This window comes from Anopheles maculipalpis, chromosome 3RL (genome assembly GCF_943734695.1).
Source record: "Anopheles maculipalpis chromosome 3RL, idAnoMacuDA_375_x, whole genome shotgun sequence".
Taxonomy (NCBI): domain Eukaryota; kingdom Metazoa; phylum Arthropoda; class Insecta; order Diptera; family Culicidae; genus Anopheles; species Anopheles maculipalpis.
This window is the reverse complement of record NC_064872.1, coordinates 45542423-45566760: the sequence shown is the minus strand read 5'-3', so window position 1 is coordinate 45566760 and position 24338 is coordinate 45542423. Positions and strand designations below refer to the sequence as shown.

The following is a 24338-nucleotide window of genomic DNA, read 5'->3' as shown; positions in this document are numbered from 1 at the left end:
CCGTAAGGACACTAAGTTTCCAAAGTGCGGCGGAACAGCACGGATCAACCGCAGACTCTGCTTACCTGTTGTGTGGAAGAATTCAAACGGTGAATGAGAGTTGTTAATCGTTGCTACTTTTGGTGATCTTCAGCTCAGTGTTTTTGTGCCCGTTTACCAGTTACTTAAGGGTGGAATGTTGTGGTGATTTGACCTGTGTTCACTGCTTTCATCTAACGCTTTGTTAATTCTTCGCACAGTTGCGTAAACTTTCGAGTGTATTTTATTTCAACCAGCAGTGCTAACATATTTTCCTGGTGAGCTTTTTTTTTTGAAAGTATTACATTTTCGGTTAAATACTTTACAACAATGATTTAGAGCGATGAAAGCAACATTTTAATGGTGTCCTAGTTAAACTCACACTATGCAAACGATACACCGAAATAGTTACAGAAGAAGCCTTATAATCGTATGCTTAAATAACACTTTGCGAAGAATTGGTCATGACAGAAATGTAATGCCGTGCAGGTTGCAAGGTTCGATGTGCATACTCGAGATTTTTTTTTGAACAACTGCAATCACAATAATATGTCGACGGCAAACGCAGCAATAGCTCCAGCACAAACAAAGTAGTTGTGAAGCAAACATAAAACATGTTTGACGGGAAGCATTATAATTTTTAACCAATAAGTGCTTACAGTTACAGTTGCACGGAATGAATTGAAAAACACCTATCGATGTTTTTATTTCCATTCTTTTTTACTTTCGCCACGACTGTGAGCGCACACGTGGCTGAAACTGAGGGTACACGTTTGCTTGAACCAACGGCCAACTCCGCAGCTTACGGCCAGCTTACGAGTTGATTTAGTAGTTGAATTTATTACAAATAAAATCTCTCTAAGCAATACGGCCTGGCCGTCCCTTATGAATAAAAAAAAAAAAAAATAAAATAAATAAAATCTCTCTTTTTCTCATTATTTACAATGTGTCAAACAGTTGATATCAGTGTTTAGTAGCAGTACAAAGCAGTTAACCTAACTGCTCCTTCTCATTATGACTTTTTTTTTAAAATAACAAATATTCAAGGGATCAGAAAGGGTGGGTCTGTTTAAACTGCATTAGCAAAACTTTCATATTCTATTTGTGTTTTGTTCACCTCTACCGAGAGCTCATTTATGTTTAAACTTCAAATAGACTCATAAGACGCTTATGCCTTTGCCACCTCCCATTTGAAACATCTCGCATTAGTTGTGAGGCTAAAACTCGTGCAGCCTTCATCGCACCTGGTATGATAATAAATATAGCATTCACAAGAGTCTCTGCTAACTTCTTAGAATACATCCATTGTCACATTTTTGTCACCACGGTGAATCGTGCTACAAACACAGGCGTAAGCTTCAAAAGCCCTTCAATCCACGGATACGGTGAAGCACGGGCGAACAAGTGAGGCGATGAGTTTAATTGGTGTAACAGGTGCTAGACCGTTTACTGACACATATTTAACAGAACTTCAATAAAAAATAATGATTTCCGATAGCGGCTCACACTCGTATGCGTTTGTGTTGGATGAAGATAGAACACGAACCATTCACTTCACCTACTTCACTTCGGCTTTGCAGCAGCACTGGGCAGTACAGCCAGAGCTTCCCACAGTAATGTGTGCGAAAATAAATATCGTACAAAATATTTTATTTTATCCCAAAAAGTGTTCGTATTTTTTCCTCCCCCCCCCCCCCTCCCCCCCCCGTAGCAACACAGAAACGCACTCATCCATTACTACTGGAAAAACTGGGACGAGATAAAACATGTCCCATCAATCCGTTGACATGAACGATAATTGCTTTAAATCAAATCTGACAGGAATTCATTATACTCGCGACTGGAAACGTGCCACACTGCACCTACGCTAAGGGGTTTTTGGTGTGAAGTGGGTTTCCGGCTTTCTGGCAAATGCTAGTTCTCACGTAATATTAGTATAAACATCACACCACAATGAACCGAATCGAGCTGTTGCTGTTCAAGAGGATACGCATTGCACGCTTCACTGTGTAACCCAAAAGTGCGCTTAAGGTGTTTCATTATACCAATTAGAGGACTTTGGACTATAAATTCGATGAACGATCGGTTAACCACCATGGAACATGGGAAGGATCTTTCAACCCATAAAAACCTTTTTGGTATCTACTAAGAATATCCTAATTAATTCCCACTTACCATAGAATTGGTAAAGTGATGTACCATACTCAAACAAATCAAGTTTTAATTAAAATTCTTCTTTGAAGAATTTTAGTTATACCTGTTTACATCCTCAGTTTTGCCATTAAATATTGTCTATTCTAAATAAGTATAGTTTCCCTGCCAAAACATCAGCACTTATAGTTTACACTTTACACTGAATGAATTTTGATTTTGGTTTTCTAGTTCTAAATTGCCTACTGATTATGCATTGATAGCGAAAGAAGGTACAGTTTTGTATCGCACTACTGATCGCAATAAAATCACTACCGATACGCCGATTAATTTAGATAGTGTGTTTTGAAGTAGAATTATTGATATCTCAATGACATGATCGAGCCAGACCGTACGGTTTTGCACATCGTTGGACCGACTTGTCCATATTGTTCCCCCGTACGCAAGGTTGATTATCCAGCGTTGGTTGGTTGAATGAATGAAATCGATGTAAGGTCTGTGAAACCAGAAACGAGAGACAAAAAAAAAAGGAGAAATATTACTACTTTTTAACGGCCAACAGGCGACACAAAATACAATCGCTTAAGTATTGTTTGTAACGTTCCATAGAAGCATTGGCAGATTGAAAGCTTCCCTGGAATTTACACGAGTAGTAAAATTCTCTAAATTGTTAATATTGTTTTCATTACATTACAATTATTTTTCTTGTTAATCACAATGATATCTACATTACATTCATCATCATGCCCCGGTGGTGTACATGTAATGCCATCAAATGTAGCATTGAGGTTCGGTATACGGTATAATTATAGCTTTTTCACACTAAAGGACAACTTTTCATGTTCGGTAGTTATTACAGCCCCGAACAATGTTCCCGATACGCCATACTTATAATTTATTCCGACGCCATCGATCGCATCAATTTGTTGACAATCGAAATCTTCCACTCCGTATTGACTACATACGTTTGCGGTTTTGACAATGAGTTATGACGGAACAATTTTAAAGTTTTATTAACGATACCCTCTTCAAAAGCCCCCAAGGACATCATTGTCCGCACCAGTACACACGGGCAGCTTCGCTCTTCACACGAACGTTGCTGCCATCCCAATTGTTGTGCGCTAAGTTGTGAAGGGTTTCCGATGACCGGTGTATAAATCAATGGTTCTGCATGTATAGCAAATGAGCTCTACAAATATTTTATACATTTCACATGCCATACTACACGTTCAGAGCAGAGTACGGTACGGTTCATTAATTATTATAATATCATTCAAAGGTTACACCTGGCAGCGATTGCCCTTGATTGGCTTTGATGCCAAATTATCTTAGAATATTAGATTGACCTGTATGACGTTTGGCTGCGTGTGTCCGTTTCGCAATGGCAGCAAAAGTGACGACAGGAGTTTGAAAACCACTTCCGTCGATAGCGATATTACTTAATTTACTCGATCAATTACTTGATCCTCCTATCCGCACCTCTCTGTTCAATAATGGTACAAACAGCTCCAAGTACACTATTTTAAATGGCTCTCTCTCTCTCTCTCTCGGTGAAGGGAAGCGTGATTAGTATCAGTTTACAATTTAACGATTCTCGATTAACGTTTTGTACGCTCTAAGCCCCGCCCCCCCCCCCCCCACACCCTTCTTAATCTTTCCGTGTTTGTATCCACGTTAGCCGCTTCAGACGGATGCTTGATTCCGTTTTGTTAATTTTGTTATCGTTGCTTTCGCGGTTTTTTTTTTTTTGCACTTAATTGCCCGCGCTTAACGCGCTTCACGCTTGCAACCTGAGAACGGTTTTATATCGTTCTGTGAATGCATGATCCGTGTGCGTGTGTTTCATACGCGTCAGCGAAAGTTTGCTTCCGCCACCTCCGATACACCTCAGGGCTGGCCATGATTTATGTTTCATGATTTTTCATTACATTCACACACTTCAAACCGTGGTTCGTTTACGCACGCTGACTGCCTCCACCTCTGTGAGTGTGTGTGTGTGTTTTTTTTTGCGTCTTCTTTCCTCTTTTTTTACGGCAACCCAGTTCCCTATTCCCTTATCGTATAATGAAGTGATAATGAATTGTGAAAACGTGCAATGATACACCATTTTGTAAACCATTAAACCATAACGTTTTCCCAGTTGGCAGTGTGGGTCGAGTTTTTGTTTTTTTGTGTCTCGGTGTCGTTGTAACAAGATACACCGAATTAAAGCACCGAACAGCATAAAGCTCCCACCCAACCTGCCTATAGTACCTTCTTCTTCGGTCTACCTCTAGGTTGGTAAAGATCCAGCAAGAAGTTGGGAACTTGATTGCAAAAACAAACTTATCTCATTCTTACCTCTATTTATCTAAAAGGGATAACGATGTGTCCGTGATGTGGCCGTAATGTGTGTGTGTGTGTGTAAATCTTTTTCATCCTATACATACTCACAACATTTACCGCTTTAAATTGATATATTTATCGACCATGAGTCAGTGGATTACCGTCAAATAAACAACCCACAAGCAAAGCGACCAGAGTTCATAAGGAAACGATTTACATTGCCCGGTAGTTAGCCTGGTTATGACAAAACTAACTTCTTGCGGGATTAGAAACAGATACACCGGTGGAATTGCATTTCACAGCAAAGTGCCTGTCTCCTTAGAATGATGTTGGTTATCAGGAAAAACCTCCGAACGGACGCCATGTGCATGAATGGAAGCGTGGGAAATTAAATTTTCACAAAAAAACTTTTATGCACAACTCAACCTTTCCGTCCACCGTTGGCCATCCAGCAGTTTGTAACACACACACACACAAACAAAAAGGCCCCCAAATCCAATGCACCGATGAGGAATGGTTATATTTCATTCACGGCAGTACTCACACCGAGTACACCTGTCCCAGCTTTGACTGGTTCAGGATGGAGGAGTTTGTTGAATAAATTATTTAAATAATTAAATTGTTTCCCTTTTCGTTCGCTAACGACGGGGGCTTCTCGCTGCTGCCGCTGCTTCCTTTTGCTGCAGGTGACTATATCTTGCACTGTGGAATGTGTTTAACGTAAACAGCGATTTTGCACGGAGGAAAAACAGAGAGACCAACACCTGGGCCAGCAAAACTGTCGAATGATTCCTGTGTAAAACCGGGAGCAAAATTGTTGAGCGTTGCAGGATACTTTCTGGCCGGTGGAATTGGAATGTGAATCTGTTTTCTGGGATTGTAAAAAAAAAAGCAAACACTTTTCTCCCCATTCATTTGCTCTTCCTGGTTGTGGAAAATCTGATAAAAACATCCGAATCGGTCAGGTGATGGACAGAGGTAGGCATACCATCACAATTGTTTGAATATTTATTACTCATAATGAGAGAAGCATTGGAGGCTAAATTTAAGTGGACATAATTCGTTAATGAATCGGTTAGTAAAAGAAATCCTGATCATTCATTGTTTATAATACAAATGAAAAAGCTTTCCAGATTTTAAATTCTATTTCATTTAAGAGCTATGATGATTTGAAGGGAGCGTTTAAATATACTTGACTCTCGGGCTAGTTACCAGCAGATGGGTTTGGCCTTCCCTTGTTGCTTTCATGTCTTTAGACGGTTTAAGGGAAGAGTTCCATTGCATTCCACCTCAAAACTGTGCATGATCCAACTTTGACGAAACATGAGACTCTCTACAAAACGAGGGTTGCCGGCAAAGTGCAAAGATAAAATTATACGCTTATCGTCCACGGTTTCTGCTTATTATAAATGTCCTACCACTCACCACCGCCACCGCCTTCCGTCCACTTGTTTTCCCAGCAACGCAGACCATTGTGTGTAAAAAGTGCCCTAACAATAGGAAACACAATTGCAGCAAAGAAAGAATGTTCATTGTCCATTGTACCGAGGACCTCTACAGCACAGCACCTCGGAATGTTGACAGGCGCTCAAGTGTTGATGTAGCAAATGTAACCAGCCGTGTCTGACTGGAGTGACTGGCTGATGGAGTGATAAGATGAGATGCAGCACATCCATCCTATCGGGCAAATGGAGATCCGAATTAACCGTGGTAACCTTGCACAAGATACGGAAGGCGTGAATTGCTTTGCCTCTTGCGTGGTGGTAGAAAGCAAATCTGAGCATAAACTGCTTGCAACTCATGGTTGTGGGGTGCACAGTTATTGCAATGCGTGAAACTTGCCAGCATTCTTGCCTTGCCGGAGCATATCTAGGATTTGCCGAATGCTTTCGTCCAAATATGTGCATTAAACGTGAATCAATAATTTGTAATACTACCATATTACCATACCATACCCTGTCCTATTGTAAAGTTCGTTTTCAATCAATCATGTAAATACTGAAATAAGTATCTTTTTTTTTTTTTTAATTCGAAATTCCAATATGCCCTTACCCGTTAGACGAAACAAAATAAATCATATCATTTTAATAGTAATTTACGTCTGTTGCTCTTCTTAAAGATTCTGTAAAACTGGCTGCACATTTTCGTAGGTGCCTAAGACCCTTTACAGTGCCAAGGTACATGAACCAAAACCAAAAAAGAAAAAATAATCCTTTTTACTAAAGGACGTTTTACGTGTCCCGGCATGCTTGTTTGGCGTTGTTACCTTCCTCTTTGGTTGCCCTCAGGCGTATTTGTCGTAGTGCGTAGCAAATGTGTCCCGGTTAATACTCGATGCCCGTCGTACCAGTTTGCAGCAGGTTTGCAGCTGTAGTCGCCCCAACTCGTGTGTACCTAAAAATGGTACTAGCTCTCAGAAACAACACGCGATGCGATTACTCTCACGATGATACCAAATTCAAACATTTGTTTTGTTTGCACAACGATTCATAATTTATGGAGTCGGTAAGCTTATTTTTCTGAAATTGTTGACTTTTTACCAAGACTGCCAAGCATAGACCCTTCGCTGTCGTGTTGCAGGTTTATTTTTCCAAGGCCGGCTAGCACGACATTCGCGGACGACGGTTCGATGATGGTAACAGCAAATAATATAGCTTCAAAGGCTGAAGCGGCCAGTCTGGCCGACCCATAATAATCGCCACCAGGTTGTGTGTATCGTGAAAAAAAAAAAAACCGAACCGGGATAGCAAAAGATAACTTTAGAGCAAACCGTTTCTAAATCGATTTTTTCGCGTTTTACACCACGTTCCTTGTGCGGTATTCGCTGCGGAACTTAAATGAATGAACGAACGGATACGTTCTAGAGAGCTACAGGTTGCTAGTCAACAAGTGCTATGGTTACGTACTGTATGGTTGCTTCGTTTTGGTTCGCGGGGCCTACTGGTTGGGCAGGGTGTCACCAATAGCGGTTCCAAAGCGGGTGAAATAAATTGTGACGACTATGAAAAAAAAAACGAACAACAAGAACAGAGCCCACATATGGTCAGCCAGGTTTGCTGCTGTTTATTTAGTTACATTGAATTTTTCAGTCCATTAATTTTTCTTTCTTATTGTGTGTTCAGGCTAACGATACTGGCTAGTATCCGCTTAATAATAGAAGCATTAATATACAAATATTGTTTACAAAGGCACCACTAGGAACCGCACTTAACTGTTTTTTTAGCGATGCATCCGTTTTCTATTAAATGTGCCTTTAATTTGCTTTATATAGGAACTTGATACAATAAAGCTTTAAAATTGGCTGAGTCAGATTATTTGAACAGCAATATAATGTGCATTCCTAATTGCTGTCTCCTTTTACGCTTTCTCTATTTTTTATATGGACATACTGAGAGCATTACGCTTCGGCAACCTTTCAATTTAATAAATTCTTATTTTTAAAACATAAAAAAAAAACCTTCACCTACAAATGTACACATGTGTTTTATGTACCAGCTGTAAACAACTTGTTGCATGATCATAAGCCTACCATACAGCACAACACATTTCCAAACGAAACCATTTGTGCAGGTGAATCTTTTCGCGGGTAGGATCATTCTTCCGTGCATTAAGAGCAGCGGGCGTCATTTTTTTTTCACTAATTGCGTAATGAGTAACCGTACAAAGAGGACCTTTCTGTGTACCGTCTACAGGTAGAGCGCGCATTTAGTGCTCGATTAATGGATCATGCTTTACTTACCATTAGCACGACACCTACAAACAATGCTCGCGGTAAACATTCACGCAGATTTTGAAACAGATAGCGTCTGTGGTCTGTGTTTAATGAACGACTTTCACGGGATAGTTATCGCCGTGCGGTAAACCCCGCATCGTATGAGCATGTTGCTAAAGCAAACCGTACTTACCATAACCCATATGTGGACAGGATTATGCAGCAGTTATTGCTATAGTGTCACATTTCAACTTCTGCTGTGTGCATACGATGCTGACAAACAGCTAGAATTTGTTTGTGAAAAGTATTGGAAGAATTTGAATTTTACGTTTCACTTGTTATAAGCCAAATAATCATGCTAAAGCAATACACGCCGATACTTCCATTTCAAATACCATTGCAGAGAGCATTCGTTTTTACGATTCGTTCGAGAAGCCACACCACACTAATTTTCCATTTAAAATGACATCGACTCCACCAGCACGAAGTGATAATCACCTGTGTAAGTTGATAGACTTTCCTTGATACCGATCCGCTTAGCTCGGATGATTGCTTTCGAGGATTTTATGCTTCACACGGCATGGTGCCGCCGTACCGCGCAAAAGAAAAGAACAACTTTACTCCTTCTAACTTTAGCTATGAATTGAATCAAACCATGTGTGCGCGTGTGTGAATCGTATTAACAAATCTCCTTGAAGCGCTCGATAGACTTTTTCACTGATTACGCAAATGCTTTTATTCTTACCGGGGGAAGGTAAAATAACTGTGAAAGGAAAGGATTACTTCTCGTTTTCAGCACAATATTTCAAAGTGTGACTCGTTCGGAAAAGGATGGAAAAATATTCACCGAATGTATCGCGATGAAAGCTAACATGTGCGTGTGTGTAGGTAGGAAGTTAAGTAAAAATACTTCGTATTTAAGATTCATTAAAACTTTCTGCTTGTATTTAAAATGTCTAAATAATGCTTTAATAATGCTGAACAGGGCTGAAGAACGGGTGCAAAATCTCATCCAGACTGTTCCTCTGTAGTGAGAATGAACTCTTCAGCTACGTGGTATCAACAAGTCTAGTAAGTCCGTTACATGGCCAACTTGATCAACGGTTCAATTAGCCCAAAAAGTAGAAGAACAAGATGATATTTTTGTCACATTATCGTTCGTTGGAACTTAATAATTGAATTTGATTATGAAATCTATTAGAAAAACAACAAATATGCAGCAAATTTGGGAGAGAAAATTGTTGGAAACGCTTGTTACGAATTTTTAATTATCCCAAAATCAAAATTCATTAGGGATTATGTTAGCAGGTATTTTTGTATTCATTGGGTGTTAGTAATTATTCATGTGCTTTTCTTCGTTGGTCTGCACAGGCCTCTCATGGTCATCCGATAGAATTAGTATCCTTCATCATTCGTCATAATTGCCCGGAAGATTGATTGATAATACATCCTATTTATGAACGCAAAGGGGGAGCAACCAAACGAGTACATCTGGAATTTGATCCATCCAATACATTCAACACCTCGATATGATTAATGTGGAAGAGATATTGAATGCAAAAAAACATCTCTTCCAAATCATATGTATTTACAACCACCTGCTGTAGTACTTACATGCGGTTGAAAACAATTCAGCCGTATTTGTCACGTCCTATACAGCGATACAGGGAACTGCAAATGATAGCGTGCGGCGAGCCAACTTTAGCGAATATCGCAAGCGCTTATGAAATCCTCGACCACTGATATAGAAACCCCCAATACATTAGCGAATCAGCACAAATAGACACAAAATCCTCCAAAATGTATATTATGTAGTTGAAGAGCTGAAAATATAAACAAACTTTTTTACAATAATATTTTGTAAAATTACTTAGTTTCTGCGCACGAAAACCAAATGATTTTTTATTTTAAATTTAATTCACATAGCTGTAAATTTGAATGTATTTTTACCAGCAAACGACAAAAATTTACAAAAAACCGTATCCCAAAAACATGCTAATATTCGAATTCGAGATTTAAACCTGTGCGTATATACGAATGCGTTCAAAAATGCGTTCAGGCGAGCAACGGTTTGACAGAACCGTTTAGGTACAACAAATATTTTAGGTTCGTCTAGAAAGCGCGGTACAGTTTTAGCAAACGTTTATATGTATTAAGTATTATCAAAATAGCAACGTGTGTTAATTTTTGATGCATGCAATTATAAAATATTACATATTTTTTCCCCAACCGGCAAGCATACTTTTTCCATATCGATCGCTCCGGCTACCGTAACTATTTTGGATGATTTTGTGTCTATTTGTGCTGATTCGCTAAATTATTGGGGGGTTTTCTATCAGTGGTCGAGGATTTCATAAGTGCTAGTGATATTCGCTAAAGTTGGCTATCTTTTGCTTTTCCCTGTACTTTTGTGTACACAAATGCATTACTAAACTAAAAAGAGAGGCGAATGTAGTCTCTAAGACTCAAAGCTTCTATAAATAAACGAAAAAAAAATTTACTAAACTAAATAATCATAATTATTGAGTTGTGCAAAATATAAGCTTCTCTTTCAAACTTTGAAATTAGAGCATAATTGCATATGCATGCTTTCCAACAATTTTTGTGTATTATTGCGCTGTTATTTGTAACGTTTCTCACCAAATTGCAAACAAATATTTGTCATTTCTCTACGGCACTCCATTTTCCAGCACTTCAGTGATAGATATGCAGCTAATCTAAACCATAAACCATAAAAGGTTAATGCATCGAACATATGCTTATCTAGATATTAGATCGGCATTACAAGCTGCAGTGGGTTTATTCATAATTATTCCACACAATCTATGCACTTTCAAGGGACAACATTAACAAACATTATTTTCAAGAGCTTTATTGAGCGCTTGCAAAACGCTTCATATGTGTAGATAGCACAGTTTATGTCATCTGGAACCATCTTTGTAATAATTTAATTTTTAATATTTCAAACCCATCAATGATCCACTATTGCTAAGATTGTTTCAACATAGAAACGACCCTTTTCGGTAGTATGTTTATACTGTGTGGCTCCGCAACCATGCAGATTAACTGAACTCACATGGAAGTTCTTTAGCTAGCATTACACGATGCTATGCTCATTACTATGATGAGTAGCAACATCAGTTTACCACGGTGTTTAACGGCGTTTTTTTCTTGACTAATTGAAAACTGACTAATGATAGCACTGAACGGTACGTATTTTTGAACCACCCGAGCGTATTTGTTATGCGGTTAGCTCCACAGATACAGCATACTCACGCAGCTCATGGGAAACAGTGCGCTTTGGCGCCAATATCACATGACAGATTCTCCCACCGAAATGAAAATTTGTGCTCAACAACTTATCCGCCGCAATACGTTTGAAACATAGCGGGAAGCGAGCCTTGCGGGGGATAATATGAGGGTGAAGCCAGTTATGATCAATTCAATTTTCGCAGCGTGCACCATAACCGAGTCCACCGATACCTTCTGTTTGCTATATGCACGGTTAGATAGATACAAAAAAAATTACACACAACTTTTTCTTTCATCTTCACTACTCTCTGGCCCGAGCGCTGCAGGAGTTTGATCAAAGTTTATGAAATAACAACGGTACCCTTGCTTCAAGGAATGCTTCCCTTCCGCTGTTGGCAATATTCACAGCAAAGTCCTGCAGAACAAATCATTCTACTGGTGTGAACGATAATTTAGTAATTTGTTTGCACGATTGCTTCGCCGGTGTGTAAAGGAGAATGGTTTTCAATTGATTTAATTTAGTTTTAACGAGCAATTCGCTTGCCATTCTCTTCTAACGTCTATCTATATTACGTTTGATACATTATGGAAACAGATCTGCATCTGACTGTGGCTTATTTCGGCTGTTAACTAAGACAAACACTGATCAAATCGTATAAAATGCTTTGATTGGCCTAACAAAAAGGACTTAACAAAATAATGTCACCTGAAAGCACTCCACAATTGAGTATAATTTGACGACGAAAATTAATAGCGGTAGCTAGAGACGTGCTGTACAGTGTCGAAACTTTCGTTCAGATTATACTTCAACGTAGCGTTTAACGCGCTCGCTACGGGTTATTAATATTTTATTGATTTTACATCACTTCCACATTTCTGATACTGATGTTATCGGGTACTAAGGTTGCGCCTGATGTCCATATGCGCGCCTGATCCAGCCCGCCCAATGTGAAAGAATGTGATGCTCTGTTGCATTCGGGACGGGCCAGGCGGGAGTCCGCACCGTGAACATCGTAGTGCATCGACAGCAACGAAAGGAAAGCGACACAAACTTACCCGCACCGCTCCTCCTCGTATGACTCCGATGACAGAAGAAAGATACCTGTTGATTTTATATCCGCCGGGATCGACCCGAGAGCATGTTTAGCCGTTTTTCCATTTCCCCAACGAGCGACCCGGCCCTTGCGCTGGGTGGCCCTACGAATTAGTGGTATGTGATAAGATTCTCTTTATATTGGAGCGATTGTTTCTGAGTGTTTGGCATTTTGCACTGCCGGTTGAATCGTTGTAAATGTTTGTGTGAAACTCACAGTCCTCAGATTGCTACGAAAATAACATCAATAAAATGATTCAACAAACAAACAAAAGCACACAACAACAATCCCTCCGTAAGCACCTGCTTACGTACCGAAGCAGGGGAGAGAAAAAAAATCATACCAAATGCCCTGTAATCTACTCTAATACGACTATCATTGGCGTCTCCCTCGAATAGCGATTGTTAACGATGGGTACGTGCCGTACGCGAAAAATGCTACGAATGATGATTGCAGTGGCAGCACAGCTGAAAACGACGGAAAACAAATCCACAAAACGGGATGCACATAACTTTTCCGGTATCAATCGCCGTACCCGGTGGCCCTATTCCAACCTGCGCCACTGTGTAGGATGTGCCCAATAAAAACGCGACCCTCAACAATAGCGTCGGTTTCTTACAACCTTCGTAAAACCCAGCTGCAATTCAACTTTCCTAAACGTTTAATAGCCAACGCACCTTTGCCTAGCAGCGCAGCGGAGGAAACAAATGAAATGCATTGCTATATTCAGTCCTTCATGGCGCACCTAGCTTGGTCCTTGGCAAATTTTACACCGAAACACATTTTCCCGGCCAGCTTATAGCGGCAATTTTATAGATAAAGCTGTGCCCAATGGCATCAATCCAACGAAAAGGGTAACCTTATGGAAAGGTGACAATATGCTTACCTGTTGAACGTTTCATTGCCCGGTGATAAATGGGGCTGAATTTTTATTTTCGCTTGGAACTCTTTTTTCGAAATTAAATTAAGCAACATCTCACAAAAAAATAACGTCAACTGAAGCATAAAAAACAACAACATTATATTAAGCTGTTCTAAACGCAATTCGGAAAAAGTGCCAGAAAACTTTTCTTCCTACCTTACTTACCACTTGGTTTTCTTTCCTTTCTTTTCAGACTATGTATCGAATAAACCTAACCACGTTCACATTACTTTTAGTGCTAACGGTAGGAACTTTGATGTCGGAGTCATTGCATCCCTCAGACGGTAAGAAACTGGTGTTAAGATTTGTTTTGTTGTTTTTTTCCCCCTTAAACATGATTAACGTAATTTTTGCTACTGGACACAGCACCAATACACCCGGACATGGTAGCTTATTATGACTCATAAACCATAAAAAAAGGTACAAGCAATCATGATGGCACCAGTATATACCCGCCACTTCACGTGCTGTACCAACATTAGCTTCTAAAACATTCCCAAATACCAGCTCCAACAAACTCAAGAAGGCGAAAAGCAGATTAGGTCTTTAAGATACCTCCGGCCAGCTTTCAGCCTCGCTTTTCCGAACGACTGAAGCGTCGAACCACAACTCCATCCATCCATCCAGTTAAGTTTGCAGCTTTCTTCACATTTTAACTCGCTCCCGTACCAACCCCCGGCACACAATGCCGTAAAGATTGGCAAGGCTTGAAACCCCCGTACCCCCAACACAGTGACCGCACCGCAGTGGGAGAGAAAAGGGAGTAATTTGCACACAGCATCGGTTCGATCCTCTCGCCCCAACCTTGTCATGAATACCCGGCACAAGGGTTGCTTGTTGCCTCAGGTGCCGCGTGCGCTGGAAATGGACGAAGACCCGGATCCGGCCGGTGGAGTGGAACGGTGGAACGACGAATCTTTTTGTTTGAGTTTTGCAGCGTCTTTGAATTACAAATGTTGCGCGAATTTAACCCCAAACTTTACGGTGTCACCCAAGTTAAGTATTTACATCTTGCTCGGCACACTCCACCTCGGGAGCTCCTGTTGATGCGATCCTTTCGCTGGCTGGTGTCAAATAGTGAAACTGTTGTAGGTGGTAAATACGGTGGGATTTGCAAATAAACACCAAATGGATTTTGCCCTCTCTAAAATCTTGCATCCACACGCAAACGCGCACACATTTCGCAAGTACAGAAAAAGTGCCACAATCCGGTGCGATATTGTTGTCACCTTTGGAAAAGTTTTATCTGCACGACGTAGGCGTCAAAATAGCGGGTGATAGAGGAAGAGATAGCATCTAAATTGAAAAATTTAAATTATCATCAAACAGTTAACCTATTTCGTTCTTGTTGTAAACTCAGGACAGTAAAACAGTACAAAAAAAAAAACGAAATTAGTTAAATCCAATATGAACTGGATTCTAACTGCACACATGAAACTCCTTTTTTTTTGTAGGTGCCATTAAAGATTTGTACGATTATCTGTTGCAACGGGAGTATGCTGCCCCCGTTTCGTACGCTGATCATCAAATCAAGCGAAAGGCAGTACGATCACCATCGCTGAGGCTACGATTTGGAAGGCGCAGTGATCCGAGCGTGCCTCTGCGTTCCGAGGTAACACCAAATCGTCGCCGACAAACAAATCGCCTTTTGTTATTACAGTTTTTATTTGAAAACACCTTCACCTTCATCCCATCAGGAAGATGAACTGATCGACCAAAAAGCAATACGTGCGCCCCAGTTGCGTTTGAGGTTTGGCAGAAACGACCCACTCTGGACTTCATTCAACGAAAACGCTTTGCTGGAAGAAAACTTTGAAAAGCGAGCACCCTCACAAAGGCTGCGATGGGGCCGATCGAATCTGTTTGGCAATCTGGTCAACCAGGTAAGATTCAAATGCAACCAATCGGATAATAGGATAAGAAACGACCGTCATGAACGTTTACGAGCACCCAGCAAGCAGCAAACCGATAACCCATTTCGTGCCCATTTCATTTCCATTCCCAGCAGTTCCAGCAGGACGATGTCATGCAGCAGAAAGCAATACGGGCACCCCAGCTAAGACTACGATTTGGAAGAACTGACCCATCCTGGGCCATGTACAATGAACATCAGCTAACAGCACCGGCCGTTCAACAGGCACAGTTGGGCAACGATGCAAGTGAAAAACGTGCACCGACACAGCGGCTCCGATGGGGCCGTTCCGATCCTGCACTATTAAAAGATTCCTCCGAGGTAGGTCCCACATTTTAGCGTGTTGTTTAGCAATAAGTTTGAACTGATTCATATTGATATGAAGCTAGATGGACTCAGGTATAAAGCATATCTTATTTAAAAAGTCCCACATCTCATACCATGAGAACAAAGCCAATCCAATATCCTGCTGTCTGTCTTATTTTGTGATCAACTGCATGCACAATCATTCGGACAAAACCTACATACGAGTGGTTGTACAACTAATCTAAATATGTTTAGAGATTGATTCTGTCTTTCTTGTGCTACCAGTAAGCGTTGCGTTTAGATTAATTTATAAACGGTTCAAAATTAATTATTTAAAATATCAGTAAATCTCGAGTCATCAATCTGTAGCTCCCAAAATATGCTCTATCAGTGCTGTTGTTCTGTACAATTGCTCATAACATCGCTGGACAGCGCTTGCTGCACCGAATGAACTAATGAAATCACTGCAAATGCCACATTCCACACAGGACAAAGCGCCAGAAGCGGAGGAAAGCGAAGGCACCAACGTTGATGACAAGTAAACATCATGCACGGTAACTACCTGAACCCCATCCAGTCGTCGTCGTCATTTGCACATTCTCGTATCCGGAACTCTCCAGGACTACAAAAAGAAAGAAAAAAAGAATACGTGCTTCTACAGGAAAGGAAGACACCTAATGCCACACGGAATGTTTCGCTACTCTGTTACGGGCTAGTTATGGCTTGCATTGGAAGCTGCCAACACTAGAGCAACCCCGCAATACAAATAATACCAGTGTTGTCCGCAATACAATATAAATGCAACCGGACATTTGTTGTTTGTTTAATCCCTGATCAATGGCCATTGGTTTCGATCGATCGAGATGACCGCCGTTTATTTAGTCGCGATCGTCTCGCAACCATCTAGCAAGTAACACATTTTCATCGAACAATTACACACACACACAAAGAAGAAGAAAAAAAAGTAAGAACAAGAATATATTACCTATCCTGTTGATTAGCGAAGGCTGCCGTTGTTACACGGTTCAGCAACAAGTGTACATGACACACATGCCTACTTTACTGTAATCGTACACAGACAAACAGACACAAAATACCCTTTTCAAGCGCAAATCTGTTGAAATTTTATTGTTTTAAAAGTGGAAATTGCACAACAAAATTCCAACAGATTTCCACTGCCGTCAGCTAATCGCTGATAAACGCATATAACGCATAGCATGCAAATACACACCACACCATGCGATGCATTCTACAAACCACCTTTAATGGATGATCATTACCTTACGGCTCCTTGCGGTAAAAGTTTTTGTTTGAACGCACCTGTCCATAACATTGTGCAAGGAAACGTGTTACGCTCCAGAGTACAGAAGAAAATTGCGCTTAAAACCATACCGAACCGAAAGCAACGTAAAGTGAACTTAATTTTTCTTCCCATATTTTTGCCTTGGAGATATGTGCGTGCTAAAGCTTCCGTTGCTGAAGGTTAGGAAGATAAATAATGGATGCCTGCAAGCATTGGCTACACCACTAACCACGCACAAACTTGTCAATCGTTACGCGTTTGAAGCTTGTTTTCCAAGACGCAGAGGGCGGCAATAGGAAGATTAAAACTAAAGATTACCATTTCACTTTACACACCTAACGAATTCCAAACATGGCTATACAGTGCGGTACATTAGCAGTATTTACCGTAAGATTTATGACAGTATGCACGCAATGCGTTCTGGGAAAGAATTTCGCTGAACACATATTATGAATAACACAGAAAAGTCTACTACATATTTTAAACGCATCTGCAGCCGATCGTGTATGATTAAGCTGACATTGATCATGTGTATGTACATATATTTATAAACAAATAAAATATTACCTAGCGGAAACAACCACTTGCGGGTTTATGCATTGATTGCGGTGTGTATGCAATATTATGATGACATTCTTATTAACATGATTACCCGTTGACATCCCTATTGACGATTGACGTTGTTCAAATCCCATACGAACCGTTCGCCCGTAGTGATTATCCAACTACGTGGTATCAGCATTGTCTAGTAAACCATTAGATGGCCGGTATGGCTTTACGGTCCTTAAGCCAAAAAGAAGAAGATGCAGCATATTTTAGTAAGTAAGTAATACAAGCCAATAGTAGAAAAATTGGAAAGCCAAGAAAAGAAAAACAGAAGTCCTCAGAATTCTGTTCTATAGGGAAGCCTTCTTTGTAGAAATTATACAGATCTTTCAAATTTCATCTTCCAAACCAAAACAAATTGAAACTAAACAAATTTTGTGACAAGTGCGTTGTGGTTACGTTTGCCAGAAAGCGTAATCCCTTAATCTGCACGTATACCATTAACGACATTGCCCTTGTCCGTAACAGCTGCGTCAGAGATCTAGGAGTGCTCCTTGACGATAAGTTGAGCTTCCATGGCCAGCTAGAGCACGTCGTCGCTAAGGGTTATCAACTAGTTGGCATTCTGAAGAAGCTTGCGCGCGATCTTACCGACCCGATTGCCGTTAAGATGCTGTACTGCTCCTTAGTTCGGTCTTTGGTGGAATATTCATCCGTGGTGTGGTGGTCCATATCGGCACGCTCGTTGGCTCGCCTGGAATCCATCCGGCTTAAATTTACACGGTGTCCAAGTGGAGTTGTAACGCGCAGAGTCTTTTTGTCGCAAATCTACTTGACAATCGCATCGACTCGCCGGCGCTGCTCTCTGCTATCAACATTAATGCCTCGGCAAGATCGCTCTGTGCTAGATCACTTCTTGACATAGGGGAACGTCGTACTCGTTTTGGTGCCTCTGACCCGTTCCTCGTCATGTGCCGTCATTCAATGCCGTGTGTGATCGTTTTGAACCAGACCTGTCACGCTCTGCGTTCTTTAATTGTATACATACAGTGCGGCCAATTACTTGTTGAACGTAAAAATTGTAAATGTTAACTGTAAATGTAAAACGTATAAAAAAAGACGCTTCAAGGAGGCCACACATGGTCCGTTACTTCAACAAATAAAATAACAAATAACAAATATTCTTGCAATTCGATTTCAACGTCCATTTTGTTTTATAAGTTTGACTAATACATCTCTCCTTTTTCTTCTTCTTATTCCTCCTTTTCTTTCTTATTCTTAAGTCCTGACTACGGGGGACGGTCCGGATTTGAACCCCGGTCCTGCCGTTTGAAGACCGGTGCCACTGTCACCTGTACCACCCGAGGCCGGCCCCCAATTTATTTATTTATTTTAATATTTATTTAACTTTCATAAGCAAACTTTTAGGGTTTTATATTTCAAAATAAATAACTTTAAAAATATTTTAGAAACGTAAAAACGTGTTAGCCTTAGAATAACTTCTTCTTCTTCTTCTTCTTCTTGTTATTCTTTTTGGCTCTTCAAAGAGATAGTTTTGGACTGTCAGTACTGACTTCCTTCTCTTTTAAAGAGTACTGTAAATGAACAATTTTGTTATTTCGTTTCAAACAATTATTAAGAACATAAATGTCATCTCAATTCATGCTTATAATCATATAACGGTCAAAATAAGCTACATGATAAAACAGATAACAAAGTTTGTTCAGCTTTAATTAAGTTTGCATTTAATACACTTTTGAAGCATGTTCCTTGCTTTATAGATATTTAATTAAATCGTCACATCCACATTTATTGAATATGTTGTCGTACATCATTATCTTGAGATAAACTAAATTACTTTCATTTCTTTTGCTTATTTTGCTATGTGGGTCAGCTTGCTTTGTGTGGCAGCATCACAGTTGTTACATTTTGCTTTAACATTCTTTACACCACATTACATTACAATATAAGCTTTTTATATTCAAAAGTAAACAACGTTTCTGTGTCATAAACCCGTACGATACCGTCTGTACTTTGGTGTATTTCATGAGAATGAGGACATTACGACGCCAGGCAAATTTTTTTGTTTGCTTTGCCTAATTCTAGAACGTACACACACACACGTTACATGTTACCTCACAACCCGCGGACGTTGCGAACGGTTGATGGATTGTGAAAACAACCATAATAAAAACAGTATTTTAAGAAACATGAAAAGTTCATATCGCTAACAACTTTTATGTGCCGTGGACGCGGTATAATCGTTTGCTTTTTCACACAACATAAGACTTCGCCTGTTACTACGTTATGTGCATCTAGTAAGCTGGATTTGATGAACAGCAGTTTGAGTGTGCGGTTTTGGTATGATTTGAGCATTGTTTGTTATTGAATTAATGAATAGAAAAAAAGGAATGCTTCACCAATCAAATGAAACGCTTATTTTTATTATTTGATACTTAAAGCAAACGGAGTTCCGAAAACTGTACACAAGTGTCCTCGGGCTCTGGTATTGTAATCACTTCACAAAGGTAGAGCAGGGGCGTAGAGCAACATAAAACCTGCACAAGTAAATAATTATCTTGTCATGACCAATCACTACCAATAATACCCTGAAGCCCACACGGTCCCCGATTTAGATGGAGAACAACATTCTTGAACTTGACTTTGCACAAATCTGTACATTCTTGTTTTCATATGACACAAATACAGTAAAATAAAAGAGCAATACGGCCAGGGTGTTGTTTATCAATAAAGCTGTTTCTATTTCTTAAGGGACAATACAATTTTGAATGTATTGTAAAATATTGTTTTTCTTTTTCTTCTTCTTGGCTTAACGACTTTCTCGGCCACGATGGTCATCTAGGATTACTAGTCTTGCTGATATGACGTAGTTAGAAAATGAGTCCTCACTACGGGGGAACATTCCGGATGGGATTTGAATCCCGGTCCTGCCGTGTAAAGACACATTACGCGCGACCAACGGACCGTGGCTAATTTTTTTTTTCATATATCCCAAATATTGTAATTTTAGTAATATATTTGGCACGAGCTTAGCACTGTGCAAAGAAATCTGTTTGAGAAATAAACGTGAGTAACAGATATCTTTTTTATGCGAAATCGAAATGTATTACAAAAGAACTTAACTAGTTATAGATTTTGAAAACAATCAACAATCTAATACTCGTACATGGTCATGTAAAAGTAGCTTATTCCTCTTTATTTATTTTGGTTTTATTCGTGGTACTTCACGTGGAATTCTACAGCAAAAACAAAAACAAAACATACTGCATATACGGATTAGCATTTACAATTTTTTTCTTCCGCCTGAGGAGCACCTTTATGAGAAGTTTGCAACGTGCTAACGGGTCGTGATATCTAATCAAACTTCATATCTCTCAGGTGGTAGATAATCTCAGTCGGTGAATTGTCTTAGCTTATTGGGTTTGCTAAACTCATGTTATATTTAATTGCCACTATGCTCCATATGTCGGACACAACACTTGCATTCATTTCACAGTTTTTCATTCCGGTGAGCAGTACACAGACCTTCCCCTCCTTGCACCTTTAATGGTGACGATTGGCCAACAAACCACCATTACAATGTGGTCGTCTGGTATACAACACTTTAGGGAGTCCTGTGTCTTCCATCACGGTCCGAACCGAAACCAAAGCCTCCTGCCTGTGGACGATGCTATTTATTATTTTATTATGCTAGAGCGCTTGCTGCGATGCTGATGAGACCAATGTGACACAGCAGTACCACCATCGCCGGCAGCTAGCACATGTCCTCTACTAGTGCTGATGGAATGAAATTCAAGGTACCGAACTGGTTGTACGGACTCTATGTAACTCTGGCGCTGTTAAATCTCTGAAATCTCCCTCTGTTTGTAACCTTTCCCCATGATTTTTCTGGCCATGATCGTTTGCTGTCGGATCATTGGGTCCGCTTTCCGGTTGTACCGAGAAACTGTGGCTAAATAACACATCTTCTCATTTCCCTTCGGCAGTTAACCACCGGAAGCAAAGGTGACTTAGTCAGGAACTGCACTTATGCACACCTTTTAGTGCTAATGCCTTACAGCAAGCAGCCATGCATGCGAGTAACGTGCTGTACCCCTACTGTCGGGCACAGTCAACTTTTAATTACTATTTAAAATCTAATTATCACCCTTAACTTCATTTTTGTGTACTATTTAATAACCGATTAAATGCGATGTTATTGATACATTTGGAGAAGTGTTTTAGTAATAAAAATGTGTTATTGGTTATCCAAATATGTAGTAAATTCTTGATATTGAGTTGGTTTACCTTTAAGTTCCATTAAATTAAATCACATTAAATGGTTCCGTTGTCATGTGAAACCTTACCGAAATACTTCCTGCACTGAGGTACTTTCGTTAAAACATAGTTATTTGTGATTTCAAAAGCATTTTCCACAACGAAGATTGTGAGAACACTATCGATTTCATACCCAGCTTGATGTCATCCTACTGTAGTGATCCGCCGTATGCGGATTCCGAACACCCTACTTCCGGGTTCAAAATCACATCATGAATTCCTGCAGCCCCATTTCTCATCGAACATGGTATCACCAATCAAGCTAGGTAGCACACTAGCTCAAACGGTAATTTGAACCTGTGATACAGCTGCCGAAACAAGTCTTTCGAGGCAGTTGCAATGCAGAGTGACACGCTTTGGTGTTCATCCAATATCGGTGGACCAGTTTGGCGCCAAAGTTACGCGTGTAATTGTGCCCCCGGCTACAGTTCTGGTCAGCTAGTAGTCGAGAAGCAATTTCCGGAGAGGTAATCATTCACATTTCGTTCTGACAAACTTGTTCTGCCAACCATGCAGTGCAGATTTCTTGCCTTTGTTCGTCACCATTTACAACTCGTTAGGTTTGGAGCTTGGAATAAACTTAATAAAAGGATTTGCTGGTAGTTAGAGCGATAGTGTCGAGTTTCATGGAGGTGCCTGGTACTTTGTACCTTAACCGTGCAGATGCATGGTACTTTACGATATTGAACCAATCTGACAACACATGATTGCAATTATTGATTTTATTTTTTAATATACAACAAACTTTACATAAACAGTCAAGCCGAAGAAGTACAAGTAGATTGACGGTGCAAACCGAACCAACTTGCAACATAAAACATTTAACTAATTTAAATGTTTTATTTTATGAAAATAAGTATCTCATACATTATAATTACTGATTCACTCACTCACTCATGTAGGCCTGCTCTTTAAAAGAGCACGTCGTCGTGACATGGCCCGGTCAACAATAGATCTCCAGGAAAATCGATCCCTGGCTGCAGCTTCCCATTCATGTAGGCACCCAATCTCCGACAGGTCACCCTTCACCTGATCCAGCCAACGAACTCGCTGTGCTCTCCGACGCCTCGTACCGAACTGGGGGTCGCTGACGAATACCTTCTTGGCGGAGCATGAATCCGGCATCCTCATAACATGCCCCAGCCATCGTACCTAGCCGGTCTTTGCTACCGTCAGGATGTCCGGTTCTCCGTATAGCTCAGCAAGCTCGTGGTTCATCCTTCTTCACCACACTTGATGCTCGAACACACCGCCAAGGATGGTCCGGAGAATGCGTCGATCAAACACACCAAGAGCGTTTGCATCCTCCGCTTGGATGGTTCAAGACTCGTGGCCATATAGGACCACCGGGCGAATCAGTGTGCGATATATCTCACATTTCGTGCAGTCCCGAAGTCTTCTGGATCTCAGCAGACGGTGAAGGCCGTAGTTGACACGATTCTCCTGGATAATGCGTCTCCGGATTTCGCTGCTGACATCATTTTCCGAAGTTACGACAGTCCCAAGATAGCAGAACTCCTCTACCACCTCGAGGTTGTCGCCGTCGACTAACACACTGCTTCCCATTCGGGCTCTATCACGATCAGAGCCTCCGGCAAGCAGGTATTTCGTCTTCGTCGCATTGTTCATCAATCCAATTCTTGCTGCTTCATGTTTAAGTCGGGTGTACGCCTCACACACCTTCGCTGTCGTATTGCCAACGATGTCAATGTCATCCGCAAAGCCAAGAAATTGAACAGATCGGTAGAGAATCGTGCCACGGATATCGTTGTCTAGCCCCGCGCTTCGTATGACACCTTCCAAGGCTATATTGAACAGTAGACAGGAGAGTCCGTCCCCTTGCCTCAAACTCCTGTGAGATTCGAACGATTCCGACAGCATATTCGATACTCTCACTCTGCACTGCACCCCATTCATGGTGACCTTTAACCATTTAACAGCCGGATCAGCTTTCCAGGAAAGTGGTGCCGAAGCATTATGTTCCATAGCTCATTTCGATTTATGGTATCGTAGGCCGCCTTGAAATCTATAAACAGGTGGTGCGTAGGGATCTGGCGCTCTGGATTCTGGAAGATCTGCCGAAGAGTGAAGATTTGGTCGGTGGTGGATTTGCCTCCAACAAACCCTGCTTGGTAGCTGCCGACGAAATCTGTAGCAAGGGGGGCAAGTCTGCAGAACAAGATCTGGGACAGGGTCTTATAGACGGCATTGAGGACTGAAATGGCACGATCGTTCGAGCATTCCAGTCTGTCGCCTTTTTTGTATACTGGGTGAATGACGCCCAGTTTCCACTCCTCCGGTATTTCCTCCTGTTCCCAGACTCTCGTGATCAGTGCATTTCGACGGTAAGCCTCCCCGGCCCCATCTTGAAGAGCTCGGCCGCCTGTCCATTACTACCAGCTACTTTGTTGCTTTTAAGCTGCTTGATGGCGCTGGCAACCTCATCCAGAGATGGCGGA

The 24338-nt window shown here is 40.8% G+C and overlaps 1 protein-coding gene across 1 annotated transcript; it reads left to right on the top strand.

Moving 5' to 3' along the window:
* The first annotated feature begins 272 nt into the window (after positions 1 to 272).
* LOC126565312 (short neuropeptide F) lies at positions 273 to 16310 on the top strand. The gene is made up of 6 exons (XM_050222478.1): positions 273 to 296; positions 13668 to 13758; positions 14929 to 15086; positions 15172 to 15357; positions 15483 to 15707; positions 16181 to 16310. The coding sequence occupies exons 2-6, from the start codon at positions 13671 to 13673 to the stop codon at positions 16232 to 16234; spliced, it is 711 nt and encodes a 236-aa protein (XP_050078435.1). The 5' UTR covers positions 273 to 296; positions 13668 to 13670; the 3' UTR covers positions 16235 to 16310.
* The last annotated feature ends 8028 nt before the right edge of the window (positions 16311 to 24338 follow it).

What these genes read in the sequence shown, in the direction of transcription:
- LOC126565312 (XM_050222478.1), top strand. Translation starts at nt 13,671, where the DNA reads ATGTATCGAATAAACCTAACCACGTTCACATTACTTTTAGTGCTAACG. An exon ending in GTCATTGCATCCCTCAGACG is followed by an intron (nt 13,759 to 14,928) that starts GTAAGAAACTGG and finishes TTTTTTTTGTAG; the next exon opens with GTGCCATTAAAGATTTGTAC. An exon ending in GCGTGCCTCTGCGTTCCGAG is followed by an intron (nt 15,087 to 15,171) that starts GTAACACCAAAT and finishes TCATCCCATCAG; the next exon opens with GAAGATGAACTGATCGACCA.